Source organism: Papilio machaon, chromosome 4, assembly GCF_912999745.1.
Source record: "Papilio machaon chromosome 4, ilPapMach1.1, whole genome shotgun sequence".
Lineage (NCBI taxonomy): Eukaryota > Metazoa > Arthropoda > Insecta > Lepidoptera > Papilionidae > Papilio > Papilio machaon.
The window spans coordinates 8,689,196-8,710,696 of NC_059989.1; the positions used below are offsets into that span (position 1 = coordinate 8,689,196).

At 33.9% G+C, this 21,501-nt stretch overlaps 1 protein-coding gene across 3 annotated transcripts in view; it reads left to right on the plus strand.

Moving 5' to 3' along the window:
- The window catches only part of LOC106720732 (E3 ubiquitin-protein ligase HECW2), an 86,351-nt gene that overhangs the window by 63,568 nt on the left and 1,282 nt on the right, over positions 1-21,501 (plus strand). For 2 of the 3 annotated variants that reach the window (XM_045677787.1, XM_045677788.1), the window contains 5 exons: positions 16,534-16,746; positions 17,030-17,296; positions 19,233-19,398; positions 19,671-19,883; positions 21,039-21,205. In XM_045677787.1, the coding sequence (XP_045533743.1) occupies positions 16,534-16,746; positions 17,030-17,296; positions 19,233-19,398; positions 19,671-19,883; positions 21,039-21,205 (1,026 nt within the window). Of the gene's footprint in view, positions 1-1,036; positions 1,231-16,533; positions 16,747-17,029; positions 17,297-19,232; positions 19,399-19,670; positions 19,884-21,038; positions 21,206-21,501 lie in introns of those variants that run through there. The other variant, XM_045677789.1, reaches the window with a different exon arrangement.

Consider the following 21,501-nt stretch of genomic DNA (forward strand, 5'->3'; position numbering starts at 1 on the left):
TACAATACAATTCAATACTATTTTAGGTATTTTTGGTGGTGAATGTCTTCACAAATTAAGAACACATACATACGTAAACAGTTTTATAAGTTGTAATTTTTAAATGTAACCATTGAAGTCATTTGAGAACGAAGAGCGTTGACATCTGGCAGTGGTACAATGGCACCCTGACCATGCGGCACGCGATGCCCTCGGGGTCCAATCTCGACATGTAACACAATGCGAGATAATGTCGCATGCTACATGCGATTCCTTAAAGTTTTGAATTTATAATAAAATGATCAATCTCTAATATTATCAATTATATTGCTTCTTATAAAATCGGTTAAGGTTTTATAATTTGGAAAAAGTCACTCGCAAATATTGTAACATAAAAATGAATCCATAGATTGAGATCTAACGAAATTTACTTTTTTTGATTATTTATTTTCATATACATCAGCTGAACATCAGGAATATAACTCACACCCACAATCCAGAGGGGTAAGCCGAGAATCACGGTCCTCAATTTGACTCATTTGTAAGGCAAACCAATCTCGCTTCTTCTACATTCATATATCTACGCATAAATACTCGTCAGTCACCGGTGTCCGTAATACGGACGGTATTAATAATTAATATCATTTGATATAATAAATTTCATAATTTTAGTCCTTGTCTCGATCTCAAAATGTATCTGTCATAATAGTATCTAATTCCTTTGAATAATAACATTAAAAATATCTTTTAATTAAGTCCCGGAACACAGTGATGAGACGGATCACTGATTACAAATAGCCAATCTGTGACCGGAACGAGTGAACTGTGGTTGATTTTTGAATGCGAGCTTAAAGTTACGCCCACCCCCGTAGCGGCGTAGCTCTACGCGCGTCAGTGCCGATCGTGATGCGATAGCGGTTGGACGTATGCCGGCGAATTAGATATACGCGGGAATAATTACGATTTAAAATTCGACTTTTAAAACGAAATTAATTATTTGCAGTTAACAGTGACAATAAAAGTAAAAAATATTTATGTTATAAATATTTTCTTTTGTTTTTTTTTTCGTAACTTTACGTGTGTTTATTGAAAGTGATGAGTTTTACGAAATTTTGGAGGAATCTCCAAGATTAACTGTTACACGGAGTTCGAGGCCCGGCCGTCCCGTGGGGCGCGCCGGCGCCAGTTCATTAAGGGTTGGAAGAAGACCATGGGAGTTATATCGAAGACTTTCGGCGTCGTTTTCAGTCTGTAAGTTATTATAAAAATGTATATTCAACTTTTGTTAACCACGAAAAAATATTAAAAAGAATAGAAAGGGACAACAACAAGTCCCTGGTTCAAATCTACCGCGAAAACTAAAAAATGATTTGTTAATGTTTTTTTAGCACTTGAGTTACATATTGTAACTATATTCTATATCTTTTACTATATAAATATATCTAAAAACTCTTTTCATCCAGTCCCGAGCAATTCCAGGCAAATAAAATGAATGAACTCCTGACCTAGTAATTGTGGTACTTTAGTATATTGTACATTTTATCTTTCTTTAAAATATAAAAAAAAAGTTATACTTTGATTGTACTAATACGTTTCTTAACCAATAAATATACATTGTTTTTTGTTATCATTGTAATAATATAAGTATATAAAATTTTATTGTATCAATTTAATGAAGTATCAAGACTACAAATTGAAAATATTAAACGACAAAGATATTACTGTTGAGTAAAAATATATAATAAAAAAGTTACGATCGCATAAAAAATTATATTATTCAATCTATAAACAGTGATTAAAAATATACTTCATAAATAAATAACTAGCTTTTCCTTGGTGGTTATGCATTTTGTCTAATTAAAAAAAAAAATGGTATTATTAATTCTTATACGGAATTCTATTCTAACGTACAAGTTAATAATAATTCCAAACCGTTGACCTAGTTTGTGAAGTTCACCACACTTTGATAGTTAGGGGTCAATTATTAATAGAATTAAGCGAGTACTGTTCTTAAAATATTCAACTGATCAATACTAGTTACCTCTAATGTAGGCTCTAAACTTTTTAATCAAATTTTCTACCTGTGTCCGTCTGACTCAAATATAAACTAATTTAAGTCAGTATAACATTGCGTGATCAGGAAGGTGGAATAGCTTCCAAAAAAGTTTTTTACCATTTAATAAATAATGGGACGTTATAAATAACATGCGACGTCCTAAAATTGTTACATATTTTTAAATCAATTGAAGTAAGTGAAACTACAAATCATGTGTTCGTGTTAACACAGACGTATCAAAATCATGACTTTCTCTGCATTTAAAACGTGAGAGTGTTACATTAATTAAAACGTAAATTAAAGTCCGTTCCATTGTTACGAATTTGAAAACGAGACGAAAATGTATGGCTACAGAATGTGTTGTAATTTTTGCATAATCTCTTTGAAGACATTAGGCATGTGTGTGAGTCGGAAAGAGAGACGAAATAAATGGAGGTATTATAAGATTCAAACTTTACAGCAGCTCGTAATCAACTGCCACCGCATGATCGCGGCTGCCAAGTTCACTACCGGTGGAGGGAAGCGCTTGCAAGGATGTGCCCATCCCATTCCTTGTACCAGTTATACTTCTAATATTGTTCTGCACAACGTCTCTAAGAAATTACAAGCTTTAGTAAAGATTGAATGGCATTGTACTCAGATACAAATTGTGCCGTGATCGCGGACGATTAGGTTACGAGAGCGGTCGAAAGCCCGCACCGCACTACTGACGTGCGAATAGGAACGCTTGCGTAATGGCGCCAACCTCCGCGTGTGTACTTGTCAAAATGACATGCGAATCATAGACAATACTAATTCACTTTTTTATATACGGAATCAATTCACAATCTATGGATTTAATTTTATTTTAATGCGAGAAAAATAGACATTTGTTTATTATTAACTTTTCGTTTTGTTAAAAATAATTATATTTAACACGAGTAAACTTTATAAATAAAACCTTTTGATTATTAGTGTTATAAATCTCACTTTATTATTTTTAGTAATTGTATTCCAATTAAATTATTAAGAAAATAAACGATTGAGTGTTACACAAACGATTTCAATGAAACAGTCTAGATAATATTGTTTAAATTACTCTAAACTCTAAGATAGGAACTAACTGCGCTTTAAAGGCATAAATACGATACGCCGTTTATAATATTCGATAATTCAATAGCAATGGACATATAACAGTAACAAATCATGGCGGTAATGGTTTCTTGGCGTGGCGAAATATAGCCTTTAGTTACTATTGTAGAGATACTAGTATCTACATTTAGGCTACTACTTTACCTAGATTCTATATCCAGGTGGACGATTACAACTCGCGGTAAACACTATTTTGTAGACCGTATTATAAGTAATAGACAAAGATTTATATGATTGGAGCCAAATGGAAACTAAAAATTGTATAGTAATTTTTTGACATAATTTTTTTTTTCTTTAAATAGTAAACAATTCCTATAAATACAATGGAGCATCTAACAAAGACATAAGGTGGTCTATACACCCCAATGTTTTAATCCCTAAACGTGGGTTTCACTTGTGTAGGCGAAAGTAGAAGTTTCTTGGAAATATCAACCCTTTGTGCGCCCACCATTCGTCTGCCGGGAGCAGTCCCGTTGCAGTAAACGGATGCTTTGACATTTGACAACAAAATGGAAGCTATTTCTACAAAATAGAAGAATTTCAACGTAAAATGTCAAGTTATTAATGTTCTGTGTATGTTTTAAACACATGTATGTTTACAATCCAGCCATAAAAATACTTAATTGTCCTTCAATAAATGATATATGATATTTTTTCATTCTAAAAACAACAGTTCCGTTAAAACGACAAACGTCCTTGTAACTGATTCACCGTCTCCCTCATTCTTATAGTAAAAACTGAGATAGTTATATCTTTTAAGTACTGACTGTGTATTATATTTCAACGATTAAAAAATCGATACGATTGACATTCAAGTAACACGCTATCCATAAATCGATTTTGAAGTAATGGTGTTATATTTCAATGTTCATTTTACTACATAAAATGTTTTTGATGTGAAACATCTATAGGATCACTTGTAAACCGAATTGTTGGCGTGGCGACGCTTGCCGTGGCGACGGGTCGCCACGCTATACTAAGGTATACATATATATTATTTTTATTATAATCATTATCATCATTATTGTCATTATCATTATTTATTTAATTATAATATTTAATATTTTATGCATATTACTTGCACACACACGATGTTTCACATCTGCCAGGCGTCCCATGACGGCTCACATTTTTTTTTAAAGTAAAAGGTAAAGATAAATACTGGCTAGCTTCAAAAGTTTGATTTTATCCTAGTATGAATGGTCTGATTTCATTCAAATATGGAGTTGTGCGACGTGCGTACACAATCATTGCGCCCGCGCAGGCCCGTTGTCTTTAGATACGGTAATTTTGTACGCACTCACAGTTCCGTCTAATTTCACTTTACAAGCTTATTCAAAACTTTGGAGTTTAGTTATATAACATTCTGGAACATTTAAATTGTATCAAAACTATGTTATCTTTGTTAGGCCTAAAAATAATATATGAAATAACTAATTTTTCGAGTTTAGTTCATTACATCTTAATCGCCTAATAAACCATCAATTTTATCGTCAAGTTTGTTCGATTTCTTAAACAAAAACAAAACCTTCAAACTAATCGGAATATGTCAAACACAGCGCTAATGATAATCGGATATCGTTGAAATCACACTAACGCTCACTTCGTTACAATCTGGCATAACCAGGAGCTGGGAGCTTGTACTCGTATACCCCGTACGTTAAGAACCTCGGACAGGTCCTGTCACATTTATAGCATTTCAGACCGCAACAGCACGTTTAATTACATTCTACGTACTGCAAACCGCTTGCACTGACTTACACTGTCTTTGGTTACATCTACTTTTTTAATATCTAAATAAATTTTCCCACACGCAAAGGTATTTCTATTTTTGTTTCACTGTTCAATGAACTTTTTTTATAATAAAAAAGACTAGATCAGTGGGAAAAGGGAGTAGAGAATTTCTTGTTTTATTTTAAAAGGATTTAGTTGTTACTGGCCAGAAGACAGGAATGGATTTGTTTGAAAATGAAAGTAAACCTGCTGATAATAAGATTGAACTTTAATCTATATTTAATATTGTATTTCTACCATTAGCTGTAAAGCTTTGTTTATTAGCCAAATTACTTGTGTTTTAGCCTTTAATATTTTCGATATTTTGCTTCATTTCATGTTTGTTGCTATAGTATTTTTCTATAAGACAAGTGAATCATTCCTTGCTATCTTACGTAATCATAATGCATCATAAAACTCGTTATAATTGTACTTATCTAGTATTAGCTGTCGCCCGCGAGTCCGTCCGCGCGGCATTAAAAAACTTAATAATTAGCCTATGTGTTCTTACAGACTATGTTCTACATCTGTGCCAAATTTCATCAAGATCCGTTGAACCGTTCCGGAATTATCTAAATTGATCTGAATAACGGAAAGATTTAAATTCATCTGTCCTGGAGACACGTTATATGCAGTACAATATAACCATACTTAATAGCGGCTCGAAGTATCGTAAAGGTACGTTGTGGACAAACATGCGCGGAGCTTCCCTCAATCTCAGAGGCCTAACACCAGGTGTCAAAACGGTCTTCGCATTGCATTCATGGGACCTTTGAAAAAATATGTTTGTATCTAACGACGAGCTGCCATAATGTTTAATTCCTATAATATTTGAAAGCGTATGTATCACACAATGATAGTAAGTGACCAACACGGTATGGGCTTTAGTCATTCAATTGTTTTATGAGCGGGAGTGGTCGCAATCGGTCGTTGACCTTCCTCTATCTTTAACACTTCGATGTTATACTTCTTGTTTCTTCACTTATAAATTTCTTATAGTTTTTGCCATGTTTTTTTTTGTTTTATTTTCTTTTAATAGTACACTATAACCACTGAACAAATCAATAAACTATTTCGTGGAAGTTTGGTTTATTTTGTTTGAAGTAAAACAAGAACACTCTTAGAAATTAAAGTCGTAGATACTTTGATCTCATATCATAACAAAACATGACCTTTTGTTATCTCAGCGAACGAAGAATGTATTGAGAGTTTGGGAGATTATTTAATAATTTCTACTGACAGACATACTGACACGCTTAGTAATGCGATAAAGTAATTATTAAGACCATTTCGCATTTTAGTGAAGATGGCACATTTTTTATGTCACTATATTTTTTTTTTTTTTTACTTTTATATTATCTAAGTAAGGTTAAGGTTTAGAGAAGCTCTTACAAATATGTTAGGCCTTGCTTTATTAGTTACAAAATTAAATTGTAATAAAACAATCAACTTGAATATTATATCGTTCGTAATTTAGGGGGAATGGTGTAATTAACTGGTGTGTGTCAGTTGGGGTTTGCCGGCCCATGCCCTGTCATTGTGCCCTCGCACCATTGTCACCACTTCCTGTCAGACAGACGGCGTATGTAAAACGATCTTAATTAATGCTGTATTAACTACTATAGTAACATGGAGTCAACTTGTTTTTGTGTTGTTGTAATTGTAACTAGTTGTGGGAACATGTGCGTATAAAAGAACCAATCTATATTAATAAACAAGTTTATCCATGCGCTTTTAAAATATATTGCCTAAAAATATCATATATCACGACATTTAACAAATGTATTATTAGTAGCTGACGCCCGCGACTCCGTCCGCGCAGAATTAAATAAAAATTTAATAAGTAGCCTATGTGTTCTTCCAGACTATGTTCTACATCTGTGCCAAATTTCAACGAGTATGCAGCCGTTCTAGAGTTACATTGCAACAAACATCCATCCATCTAAACATTCGCATTTATATTAATAAGATTGTTAAAAATTGTATTTATTATTTCTAGACAAATCCACACAAACTTTCCGAACCTTTATCGCATGAGCATTGATTTGATATGTATTTCGAAAACATAACCTCAAATCTTCGTAAAAAAAAATCCATAGATGGCGTTAGTGTATTTGTGATTTTAATTACACGCAGTTGTATCACACAATTGAATTGCATACATAATAAGATCTGTCTGTTCCGCGGCCGCCGGAAATCCTTCGTAACATCCTAATTGGCATGACGTTTTGTTTCCATAGCCGTGGTGTTTGTTAACGTATGATAATTTACACGAACCTTGGCAGTAACTTCACGCCTATTATTTCATATTTTCGTAAAGAAAATTTTGTTTACTATGACCAAGTTAGAATGTAAATTCAGTAAAGCATGACTTATCTAAATTTTTACTTGTTAAAATCTTTAAATGGTAACTAAAGACAATTATTTCATAATAAATTGTTTAAAATCTTATTAATACAGTCAAAATCTGTTATAACGACATCGAAGGGACTACTCATATTGAGTCGTAAAAACCGATAGTTGTAACAACCGGTGACAGGTATTAATAGGAAAATTATGTATATTCATGTAGGAAATTAAACCGCATTTTGTTTACTTCAATACAAACGTATAAAATATAAAAGGACAATATCATTTTTCCATCATTTTTGTATGCATAAAATCTGTAATTTTAGTTTGTTTGAAACACTTCTGTCGTGCATACACATTTTGTAACTCACGTTGGATTTTAATCAGCGTATCGTCACAATTTCCCTGCATGTGGAAATCTTCATTAAAAAGAACAATCTTTCGTAATACACTAACAGCATTAAGACCGTCAATCAAAGTTGGCACTGTAAATTGTTCTTCCGAGTCTTCCTGTTCATTTTCGCACTAACAACAAACTGACTAAAGAGATATGACGAAGCGGGCCTTGAGGCTACGGCATGCATTTGCTTTGTTTCTAAGAATTACAAAAGACCCTAAACTTTGTTTACTTTTACGATAATAGCCATTGACTATTATACTGTGCCAGATGTGGATACTGTTACCTATTCAAATTGTTTACAATACAGCTGAGCCGGTCGTTCTACAGATATAATTCTCCGAAAACATTAACCAAATGTGGTCGCTTAATGCGGTATGTCGTAGTAAGCAATGTCGTAAAAACCAATGTTTTCGATAAAGCGGTCATATAACATTCAGCCAGGACCTTTGATTTTGGTCATTTTAACCGGTATGTTGTTCTAAACGATGTCGCCATAAACGGTTTTGACTGTATTATAAATGCGATAGTTTAGATGGATTTTGTTTTAAGTTTACAACGAAATTTAATTTTTTTGCGAGCTAATGTAATGGTTTAATTTAACGAACGCCTCAAACCAATGTTTATGATAAATGATGTATAATATAGTCCAAGCAGGCTATTCTTAAATTTCAATTTATAAAATACTACGAAAAGTTTAATTAATGGATCCATAATAGTAGAGTTTGAGACTAATGCAGTGTAAAATTAAGTAAGTTAAATGCTTAAAAAGATTAAGATAACCAACAGGTTTTATAAGATGCACGAGAGCAAGGTTATCCAATGTAAAAACTGCACAATGATAGCCGTTAGTAGAAATTTTCTTAGAATAGTAATAATGAAATAATGACATCATTTGCTATCGACAAACTATTGTTTTTTAAATCTTTACTTAAGATATTTATTTATAACTAGCTGTCGCCCGCGACTCCGTCCGCGCGCAATTAAAAAAAACTTAATAGGGGTATGAAAAATAGATGTTGGCCGATTCTCAGACCTACTCAATATGCTCACAAAATTTCATGAGAATCGGGCAAGCCGTTTCGGAGGAGTATGGTAACTGACATTGTGACATGGAAATTTTATATATAAAATAATATTAAACTTGAATTTTGTTATATTTATACGGAGAGAATTTTAGTTGGATTTTTTTTATCTATTTGAGTTTTGGCCAGTAATATTTCAAAAATTATTCAAAAAGTACAATGTTCCAGAAAATTCTGGTGGCGAAAAAAATTACGTTTTTATTTCCTTTTTACCAGACATTACATCTACTTTGTATAAACTATGTAGTTCAAAGATAATTGCAATTGTTTATTGTACAATATAGTGTTCTGTTAGTTAATTATTTAACTTGAAGGCCGACGCAAGTTTATTGAGACCTGCGGTTACAAGATAATGGAATTATTTTGTTATTTATTGTATTCCGCTTTGTTACTACATACACTAAATGATAAAATCCTATGGGATCGATAAGATTCGTATAATCACCTATTTTTGACTACTCTCTAACTCATAGAATCTTAGTAGATAATAGAGTAGGTATAGTCATAAAGCGTTAACACACATTTCTTTGTAACGCATGATAGTAGCAATCACGGCACATTTTTGTAATAAAAAGCCCTATACTTACGAAATGCTTTAGTATATTTTAACGCTATTAAACTTAGGAGGTGAGTAAATTGAAAAAAATTGTCGTGCAAGAAAAGGACAAATATTGCAAGCCAATGGCAAATTGCATTTGTTGTCATTCGAGCATTTGCAATTGACAGTTTCACGCAATGTAAACAATAAAATAAAGTTTTTCTGTGTAACAAAAATGAAAAGGAATTCCATACGAAGAAGCTGAACGGGAAGAGCTAATAGAAAAAATAAGACTATAAGTCAAAATAACCCTTTGAAGTTACTAAACGTTCTTTTTAATAGAACTTCCGGCAAATAATCGCTCATTTTTAACTATAAAACAAAATTAGAAATTATTATTCATGATTTCCTCTTTTAATATATATATTTTTTTGACTATAAAGACTTTAACGAATGGAGTTGAAACTCGTTCAAAATTGAACTGTCGTTTGGCGCCAAGGTGTATCAAATAACAATGCATGCTTTTGTTTTCTTGTAGTAGGTATAGTGCAGTCATTCATTTTAGGAAGTAATTTGGCGTTATATTGAACACGTACCGCGGCCATTACTGCTGAGGTCGGCCCAATGTCGTCTCCTTCGGGCAAACGATATGCACATTATTATAACAACAATCTATTCATTTCTAAACACCTGTATAGCTGGACAGAAACAACACACAATTACATTTTATTAATTACTATTATAATGTCAAAAAATTTCTAATATTCAACATTTTAATGGCAACGTGAATTTTTGACAAAATAATAATGTTCAAGATCATAGTTTAATTTGATTAGGTACTAGCTTTGCACGAGGCTCTGTCCGCGCGAAATAATAAAAAATTTAATAAATAGCCTACGTGTTTTTCCAGACTATGTTCTACATCTGTGCCAAATTTCATCAAGATCCGTTGAGCCGTTCTAGAGATACCTTCAAACAAACATCTATCCATCTAAACATTCGCATTTATAATATTAGTAAGATGTAATTATATTTTAATGTTTTATTTACAACGCAATTATAATTATTACCATAGAAATAAATCTAGGTGACGGTTACTTTACTATTATCTCTACCATAATTCAAGTATAAAATGGAGTAGAAATTCTATTGTTTACTAATGTTTTTGTCACTACGAATGTTTGACAATAGTTTTTTGTGGGCAGATGAACGATTCCACGAAGGAATACGATACTTTTCAAGGTCCCGGGACCTTAATAACGGTGTTGAAGGCAACTTGATATTAGTACCGTAAAATGGTTTCAAATTACTCGAATTGATTTTTTTTAAATAAATTCCATTATAAATCTTATCTTGCACACTTTGATAGAACACCCTTAGACTTTCCCTTAGCAATCATTAAATTTCGATGAATAGGTTACTATCTTTTGCCCGCGATTCCGTCCCGGGATTAAAAAAAGAAACGGGATAAAAAGCCACCACCAATTTTCAGACAAATCGGTTTAGCCATTCTTGAGTTATAAATAGTGTATCTAACACAACTCCTTTTTTTTATAGATTATTTATACCACAAATAGCTATAAGAAAGCGGCAGATAATCATAAAATCTTATAAAATAATTCTTACATAAAAATTCGTAAAACATAATATACCTAATGCTGGCTGGTTGGACACTTATTAAAACTACACCTCTTTTTGACTTTTTTTTTAAATATTTCTTAGCTAATGTTCAAATCCGCTTTCGTTGTGGATCCATTGACTTGCGCCCGAGGCAAGGCTGGCTCATTACCTTTGATTATGTTCACGTATCCTCTAATCATTGCTCACGGGAATATGTGATTGTTGCACATAAATCAGACATATTACAACATTCCTGATGTACGACTTTGATAATTGAAAGTATGTTAATTTTGGAACGAAGTTCCTTATCGCGCGTTGTGAAAGGGGGCTAGACGGAAAAAATTCTTACGAAAAGTTGTCACGACACTTTTTGCTATAGTAAGTATGTTAACGACGAATGAGCGTTACTTCACCATGGCAACGACGTGACAATATATAACGAAAATTCATAGAAATAAAATGTACTTCTTGTGAAGACTTAAGTTTTTTATTCATAGAATAAACATTGGTTCCTTCACTAATTAATCGAAAGGAACTTCGTTCCATCCGGGTGTCCCTTGACACCTCTCAAGTTGTTTTTTATCTACTATTTACTATTATATTATTCCAAATTATATGTGATACGTTCAGCTGAACAGTTTCCGTCTTAACTTTACATCTTAGCCACGGTGTGTTAAATCCAGTTTTACGAACTGGACTACGCTCTGATACTCTTTCATAATAGACCAAGTGTCATTACACTGTATGCATATAGCTGTGAATTTTCATTAAACATTATAACTTGAAGCACTGGCCGTTGCCTTCTTAGACATATGATCATTCCTGTCAATTATTTTTGACAAAACATAAATAAAAATATATTTTAAACGTGGATTTTGTGTCTCGGAAACCGAATGACAACTATACATTGCGATCATAGTAACTGATAAATGCACATTGTACATACCACAGAACAATTCTAGAATCTATATTCAAAATTAATTAATGAAAAGATATTTAAAAACATTTTTTGCTATTGTTTTATAACTTTTAATGTAAATAATTTGAACAAAAGACGTAAAATACATACTACACAGATATTGTAAGTAACTAAACAATAACTTCAGTCAATATTGTTATTAAGTTATCTTTACTCGTACATTTTATGAATTTGTTTTGTGATAAATGTATCTTTTATTTGTTCAAATGCTTTATATAAAATTAAGGATATAAAAATTTTGTTCGAAACATGTTTCATTTAAATACATCACGGATTCATGAAAGGAAATCTGTTAACAAAATAGAAATGTTATGTTCGAAGTGTTTACAAGAAAGATAGTCATCTCAAGTGTTTTTGTCATTATTAGTGACCTAAAAGTATATTACCTCTCTTTTTCAACTATTATCATGTGTACTCTTATTATTTATAATTAAGCGATTAACTAATAAACATGGAGTAACTCGGCCATTCAAGACTTTGAACTAATCGATATACAACAAACAAACAAACTGGGAGTATTAGATCTCTTGTTACGTTTGTTGACCTCATTTATTTAATTTTATCGTTTTTCTATTGTTTATGTGTAAATCTTTTAACAAAAATGAAGGTTACAGACATGCTTATGAAATATTAAGACTATTTTTGTTTATTCAACACTCAAACAACACTTAAATTTAACAGTTACTTTAACAGCTTAACCCGTTTAAGTAACCAGTAGAACATTTACGCAACATGCGTATATAGGACACATTATACGTTTTATATTTTAGCACATGTTATGGTAGGTTTTATTGTTCTGACACAAGATGACAGTGTCAACAGACAACACTGAGTAAAGGTTGTTATTATTCAGCGTTATCTTACCACCTATCAGATCAAGCGATGAGTTTCGGAGTTCGTTCGCACACCTGTTCTTAACCCAAAGTTAACCGTCTCTCAGGGCTGTCACGTCAGTTAATACAGACAATATTAATTAGTAATTTTATTATTTAACCAAAAAAACTTGTAATAAATATAGCCTATGTGACTCGGAGATATTGTAGCTTTTCTACAGTAAAAGAATTTATTGGTTCAGTAGTTTCGGAGAAAACAATCCATACAATCACATCTTTTTCTTTATAATATTACTATATATTAATTATTCTATTTAGGGAATTAAACATTCATATGTTTAACATTTTAGAGAAGACTATCTTGTATCATAAGGTGAAATAAAAATATTAATGGTTAAAGGATATAAAATCTGCGATAGTCATTATACATACAGGAATATTTTACGGATAGTTTTAATTTTTTGATTAAATTTGTGTTTGCGTGAACCCTGTATGGCAGGCAGGTGAGCGGAGCGCGTGCTCACGCCCCTAGGGAATGCCTCCGAGACCGACGTTCATTAAGTTCGGGCCTCGGCCTCGGCAGATGATGTATGCTGCAACAACGCCGGATGCCGTGTAATCACTGCCGAGAATGCCTACGGTATCATCTCGTTTTAGCTCTCTCTCTTTTAACGGCCTCTGCCGTTGGGCTTTAACACTACAGATCTAGCTATGATAAACACACATACATACCTTACAATATAAGATTGACGGGGGTTTTTTGTATGTGAAAATCTATTGCAAAATGCATTTTATCGTTTTTGTGAGTGACATGTGAGTGTCCCTAAAGTACCTTTTTCAATTTCTATTTTTGGAACCGTTTTACTTGATCATCTAATTGAACTGATGACCGTTATCATATTCTAGCTAACATATGATATCTTCATGTAATCTTAATCTATACAGACTCTGATGTTCTGAGAACTTATATCAAGTAAATTTTAAACATTAAAACTAACATAATAGCTATGTCTAACTGGGGGTCAATCCCACTGTGCCGGTCTTACGACGCGCGCCGCCACGCGCCGTGACCGATGACTTCCTCCCTCACTTTTGTCTAGCTTACGATTACAATACTGTTTGTAGTTTAAGATTGATTTATACGTAACGTAAACTTATTAAAATATGTAAAAAAATCTGCAAACTTGGACTAGTAATTTCATACTTTGATAATGTAATTTGAACAGATGTTGAACAATTAAAATAACCATGTATTGACTCATAATATTCAATGTGATTGTTTGAAATTTGATGATGTTATAAAAAATACCATTATATTCATAGAATATATCATCATCATCATCATCATCATCAGCTCACTATACGTCCCCACCGAGGGGCTCGGAGCCTACCCCAAGTTAGGGGTGACTAGGCCATAGTCAACCACGCTGGCCAAGTGCGGGTTGGTTGACTTCACACATATCATTGAATTTCTTCTCAGATATGTGCAGGTTGATAGAATATATGAATATTATCAATTATACCGATGATTACAAGGTGATGCTGATTCTTAATAATGTCATCGGAACTTCATACCACTAATAAAGTTACTCTGGACTTACATAATAGTGTTTTTGAATTTTCTCGTTGAAATTAAAAAATCGAACATTATTTATTGTTATACTCTTTCTGTGTACTCTCTTAAAAACCATAGACCTTAAAATACGAGTAATCCTAGAGCAGGCGGTCTCTTTATCAGCGTATACCGCACCCGCCTAGCATCCAGGTAAATGTTTAACGGTTTATTTTGTTGTGGCCGTTTTGCCATTATTACACTTCACTTTTTCTTCTTACACAAGATTGTAAAAAAATAACACGTGTAACTACAATTGTGGATACGTGTACTATCCGACTTTCTTCTATATCCGCGTGGAATTAACAAAAAATCTGGATAAGTAACCTGCGTAATAACCAAACTCCTCCAGCCGTTATGAAGTTGATAAAATAGATCCATATAATTTATACCAACTTTTGTCTACACGATAGATATAATAATCAATATGAAGCTTTAATTCAAATTACAAAACAATTGGCTTCCTCCGGCGCGTGCACTGTCCCAGTTCCCACATCTGTACAAGACATTACTCCGTCGCCGCCGCCGCTGCTGGTCTATAAATAACACTAATTACACGTCAAAATAAACATTTCACAAATCATTAAGATTCTATTAAATATTTTTTGTAGTAATATATGTGAAGTAAATCCTGTATTCACATTTTTAAACAGAAACTAGCTGTCGCCCGCGACTCCGTCCGCGCGCATTTAAAAAAAAAATGAAAAATAGATGTTGGCCGATTCTCAGACCTACTGAATATGCTCACAAAATTTCATGAGAATCGGTCAAGCCGTTTCGGAGGAGTACGGTGACGAAAACTGTGACACGAGAATTTTATATATTAGATATTACAGACCATAGAGAAATTGTATATTTTTATAAAATATTTCAGACTAGCTCTCCAAGGAATTGAACTGGAATATTGACTTTGTTATAATTTGGCGAGCTACAAAGCTTTTATGTTTTGAAATATTAAAAACTGTTATATCATTTAATTGAATGAATTCTTAATATTACAGTATTTATCTTCAATATCAAATAATGAATCTTAACATCGTCATTACGATGTAATTGGCATCTTATAAAAAAGTCGTGCGCAACAACACCCCATTCCAATTTCAATCGAGTAATAATCGATTAAATGTAATTAAAAGTAAATAACATTGATACAGTTACATTAATTATATAAATCGGTACAAAACCTCATTTGATCATGCTGGTCCATTTTGTTTTTAATAACCTTTAAACCGCGAATTTAAAATAAATCTACACAATAACATAATGTTTAAACATTTATTTTATAACATAGTTTTACACTACAAAAGAAATCAGATTAATTTTAAAAGCCCACGCTCTAGTAATTAGGGAACTTCACTTTTACACTCGGTTTTATTGGGCGTAAGGTTATCCGAAAAGAGGTTTTATTGCGAAATTAGATGCTGGCGATAAAAAAACATAAACAAATTTTAATCTTGATACCATTTCCTTCCTTCGTTATGGTATTATTGTTTTTAATTAGAGGACGTAGCAAGTACGTGGTAACTTCGAGAATTAAGTAAAAAAGTGCATAATGATAGAACTCAGTCGAAAAATTTAAGGTTTTTTCAAGTTTGTTTTGACTAGAATTGCCGTTGTGTAGCAGTTTTTCCGCGATACGAGTATTAAGTAGTAAACTAAGTGAATTGCATGATATTTTGTTGTTGGACTCATATGCATAAAAATAAAAAAGCGAGGGAATTACATAAGCATTAAATGATTAATTCCATTGTATTTATTTTTGCAAGACAATACTTACTTAAGGCATAAACAAAATTACGGGTTTGAACATAGCATGTTTTTTTTAACTATCGAATAAATGTCACGTAGCACAATCGAAACCATTTGAGTTAATTAAATCCATTCAGACCTCCAGACAGGTAGCCCTGAGTGAGTGATTATACATTCATTTCAATTTATTGATTTTGCTACGAATACGTGCTGTAAACTCATAGAAAATACTCTGTCTCGCGACGTCATAATTATACCTGTACAAAGATGATTTATGAGTGAACGTTTGCCACTAAATCATTGACTCCGCTCGTAAAAGTTGCCAATAAAGTTCAGGCCCAAATTTCTATGTAATTCAAAGTCCGAAATTGTCAGACAAAATCTTTAAAAGTTCATGCGCTGTTCTTGAAGTAGGCAATATTCTTGTTTCAGTCTGTTCGAGCAGGAGATAATGAGCTACGTGCCGGCGGGGGTTTGCGGGGGGTGCGGCGGGTGCGGGAGCTGCGGGTCGCCAGCAGCATCGCCGGCCGCAGCGCGCTGTACCCGCGCGCCCGCCCCGCAGCGCCGCGACTTTGAGGCCAAGTTGCGCGCCTTCTACCGCAAGTTGGAAACCAAAGGATACGGACAAGGGCCCGGAAAACTCAAGTAAGTCTCCTCTATCATCTATATGTATAACTTGCTAGTCTTTACAAGAATTAGAAACTATAATAAATGGAATAAAGTATGAATATAGGAAAATATTCAAAGCGCTTTTTATTGCAATATCAACGCATGTCAGACATTTACGTACATGCTCTAAAAATCCGTAACCCCATGTTGAATGAAGGGCGTACCCCTCTTCAAAGTACCCTTAGTAGCAATTTTCATGTCTGATGATCACCGATATAATCTTATGCTAAGTACAATATTTTCCATAACAAAATTCCAGGCTGCACATTCGTCGCGAGCATCTTTTAGAAGATGCGTTCCGGCGCATCATGTCGTGCGGCAAGAAGGAGTTGCAGAAAGGCAAGCTGTGCGTGCTGTGGGACGGCGAGGAAGGCCTCGACTACGGCGGACCCAGCCGGGAGTTCTTCTTCCTTCTGTCAAGAGAGCTTTTTAACCCCTACTACGGACTATTCGAGTACTCAGCAAACGACACATATACGGTCCACGTTTCGCCCATGTCTGCATTTGTTGACAATCATCAGGAGTGGTTAGTAATCATTTTTCACGCCTAAAAGTCTGTAATGTAATAAAACAATGTATATAAGCAAAAAATCAGTAATTAATGATAGTAAAGTGAAATATTTTGTAAAAAATTAGTTAACTTACAGTATGTTATAATAACGAAAAGAACGAGAAATGTTAACGTTATTAATGAAAGAAATACCATCCTAAATCTATAAAAATAACGTCCATGTCAGATTAATGTCAACGCGAAGTTATAAAAATGTCTATGGCATAAACTTCGTCCTCTAACATTAGAAAATTTTCACTCTATGCTCGAAGGTAGCTCACGAATGTTTTAAAATAAACACATATTATTTTTTAACAATGGCGTGTAATCAATGTGTTGCCGTGTTGCAATTAGTATTGATAGGGGAGGTCTGCAATGCAACACGGAAACGTGTCACATGCGAATGGCATACCGGCAGGCAAAATATGTCAGCTAAAAGTCATTAAAATAACATTCTGTGATAATTTCACGTACTAAACCCACGATAATTTGTAATGATTCTATTTTTGAAAACACCAATTATTCTCTCAAAAACTTGAATTATTAAACTAATAAATTTATTATATGTTTGTCCTGTATATTTTATGTTCTTTTTATTAATATAACCGAAAGTTTCAAAAGCAACGTTGAACTTTCGTTAAACAAATAAACTTTATGTTGCCAGTTACAATTAAATTGTTTAAACTTTCGTGAGACATCAAAATTAATTAATTAAGAAACGGCTTAACTCACGTTTTGATCGTCCGGTGGCGGCACCGACTAGTTTCGGACCCTTCGGGGGTCCATCTTCAGGGCGAGTGTTTAATCCGAAGACTTCGCGGTCGCGTCGCGTCTTGCACATGTTACAATGTTACCCTTCTTTTAATCAATGATACGGACATTCGTTTAGTTCGGTTGTACACATACATTAAATTGTCATTCCTAATGCATTTACTTCCGTCGATTGTGCGCCGTAATTGTATTGTATTCGATGTTCGAATATCGATTTGGGTTGAAAATATTTTTTATTGTCTATGGCACAATCGTAATCGAACTAATGGACGTATCCGCGCTAATGTAACTTCCGATACAATGTCAATAGAGAAACGTGCGATGAATTCAATTACAATGAAATTACGTTTACAGTAGGATTTCACTGTTGAAATATCTATAAAAAAATTAATAGCATTTGTTCAATTCGTGTAAATTGCTATTTAATTTATGAAAAATATTCGTAAAATTAAATACGTACTGAATTGCTAAGGTCCATTCCATCGCATAATTGTGATCATATGAAATAAAAAAGCAATCTATTTGTATTGTGAAATTTTTTTTTTCGTAACTAGTTCTTCAAAATTAAGTATTCGACATATTTGTGATATATGCGCTCCTCTCCTATCTGGTTTAAAATTGTAAACGAATATGCCAAGACTTTAAAACATACGAATAACCAAATCGAATAAAAGGAGAAAAAACTTTTTCATACTCTTCAAGTCAATCAAAGTCCCTTACTAGGTGCTCGTTTCTCGAATATCAAGTTACACAGATCGAGTTTCGTACAAAAGGTAACAACTCCCTCGCAACACAGTTGAAAGCATAGTTTTTTTGTCTTGTTTGTCATTTGTAATTATATATTGTTGCTACTCTGACGTGCGATACAACGCTATAGAATCTTCTTACATTACTATACCGATGTAAAATATTGTAATCCTCTTTTAATTTTGTAATATTCGTAAATTCGCAAGAATTGCAAGCCATCAGTAGATCCTAATACAGTAGCAAACATCATTACAGTAGCTGAAGCCTTTAAACTTTTGATTGTACAATGAAAAATTGTATACAGCAATAAATTTCAGTATTAATGAAGTGGTAATTCTACTTAGTACCTAAATTATTGTACGCCAATATTTATATTATGATGTCGTTGCTGTAGGTTCAGGTTCTCGGGGCGCGTGCTGGGTCTGGCGCTGGTACACGGCTATCTACTGGAGGCGTGGTTCACGCGCGCGCTGTACCGAGCGCTGCTGCGACTGCCGCCCGCGCTGGAAGACGTTGACGCATTGGACGCGCAGTTCGCCGCCTCATTGCGATGGTTACAGGTAAAGCTTGATTGATGCATTGCTAAATTTCAATATTAAAAAGGTTGAAATTGTAGTTCAAATTACAATAATAGTTTACTTTGTTAATATGGTTAAAAACTATGCACCGAGTCTCTTAATAATCCCGAAAAAAAATACTAATGATTTTGTTCATGTACTGTTTAGTTGATATTTATGCATATTCATGATCCTAAACTTGTTAGTGTTCTGTAATGTAAGGATATTGTCACTACGAGGGTGACATAAGTAGTGTATATGTTGGTGTGGGTCAGAGCGCTCGCTGTGTGTCGTCGTTGGAGCTGACGTTCGCGGTGTCTGAGCGGCTGGCGGACGGGCGAGTGCTGGAGCGAGAGCTGAAGCCGGGTGGTCGCGAGTTGCCGGTCACTGCGCGCAACAAGCACGAGTACCTCGAGCGCGTCGTGCGCTGGCGCGTGCAGCGAGGTGTCGCCGCGCAGACAGAGTGGCTCGTTAGAGGCTTCCACGAGGTACTAAATACACTTCTTACTTCTTTCTAATATTAATGCGAATGTTATTAAGCATAGGCAGAGAAGTTACCGTGATATTCTATTCGTATTACTTCTACAAGAACATAAAATCGGTTTTTTAAAGATATTGAAAGGAATATTGTAATGTGCGTTTGTACATGTGTTAATAATACTTCGGTTCAAAAGATAACTTTTTAATTAAACCTCACTTATAGCTGCAGAAGAAGCGATACCGAATACCTTCATTTACTATGCGTTTGTGATAAAAATTATAAATAGCCAGTATCGATTTTGTCACGTATGAATATTTCATCAGAAGTGTACGTGCAGCAAGCCAAGTAATTATTTTATTGACAAATCATTGTTATTGAACAATTTACTTCGTCACGCATTATTTTCTTCTTTACGACTAATTAAGAGCTTGTTTTGCATCGACAGTACACTCGTGTTAAAAATAAAGAGAAACCTTTCAAAGTGAGAAAACGTAAACATTGTAAAAAGACGCAACAATTTTTGGCACAAATGTGGGAATTTTACGAGACCTAGTTCGAACTAACGCTCATAAACACCGTGGGCGTCACATACTTAAAATGTATTTTACAATTTGTTGATATTTAATACTTCAGTACATATACTATTTCTACTCGATCTCAGAACTTGTGGAGCCGGCGTTTTTACGTTATGAACTCATCTTTGCTCTACATTAGGTATAATTAGTAGATACTACAGGAACTAATAACCACAGGAAAATAAAAGCGATAAAAAAGTATAATTTCAATGACACATTCGCGTAATAAAGTTATGTTCATTTAAATATTTAATCTTACTAATATTATAAATGCAAATGTTTAGATGGATGGATGGATAGATGTTTGCTTGAAGTTATCTACGGAACGGCTACACATCTTGATAAAATTTGGCACAGATGTAGAACATAGTCTGGAAGAACACATTGGCTGCTAATTAAGTTTTTTTTTAATTCCGCGCGGTCGGAGTCGCGGGCAAAAGCTAATTCCACATAAAAATAAGAAATAATTTTGTGAACCACAGGTTATAAAAAAAAGTTTTTATTTGCAGGATAATAAGAATCAATTTAGATCTACAACTGCTGTTAGATTTCTCAAGTCAGATTGTAAAGCGCAGGATCAATTCCAGGTGGTAGACCCTCGGCTGGTGGGAGCGTTCGACGCGCGGGAGTTGGAGCTGGTGATAGCGGGCGCGCCCGAGCTGGACGTGGCCGACTGGCGCGACAACACTGAATACCGCGGCGGTTACCATGACGACCATCCCGTCATCGTCTGGTTCTGGCAGGCCATCGACAGGTTAGCAAGATATCATATTGAACCTAGCTGAATTACGCATCGTTCCCCCAACAGTAGACAAGTCTACAATAGTAGACTGTATGTAAAACGTTTTTTTTTTAGTTTAGTATATCTTTAATTTAGTATATTCTTCCACCTAAAGACCTCAATACTAGAATTTAGTTCATTTTTGGTATCGACGGTAATTCAAGTAAATTGAAGAAAAGGGTTCATAATTTACTGGACTAAATAAGTTAAATTTCATGGAAACCCCGATATTTTTATGTTTCAAGAATCCCAAGTAGTATAAAATCCAA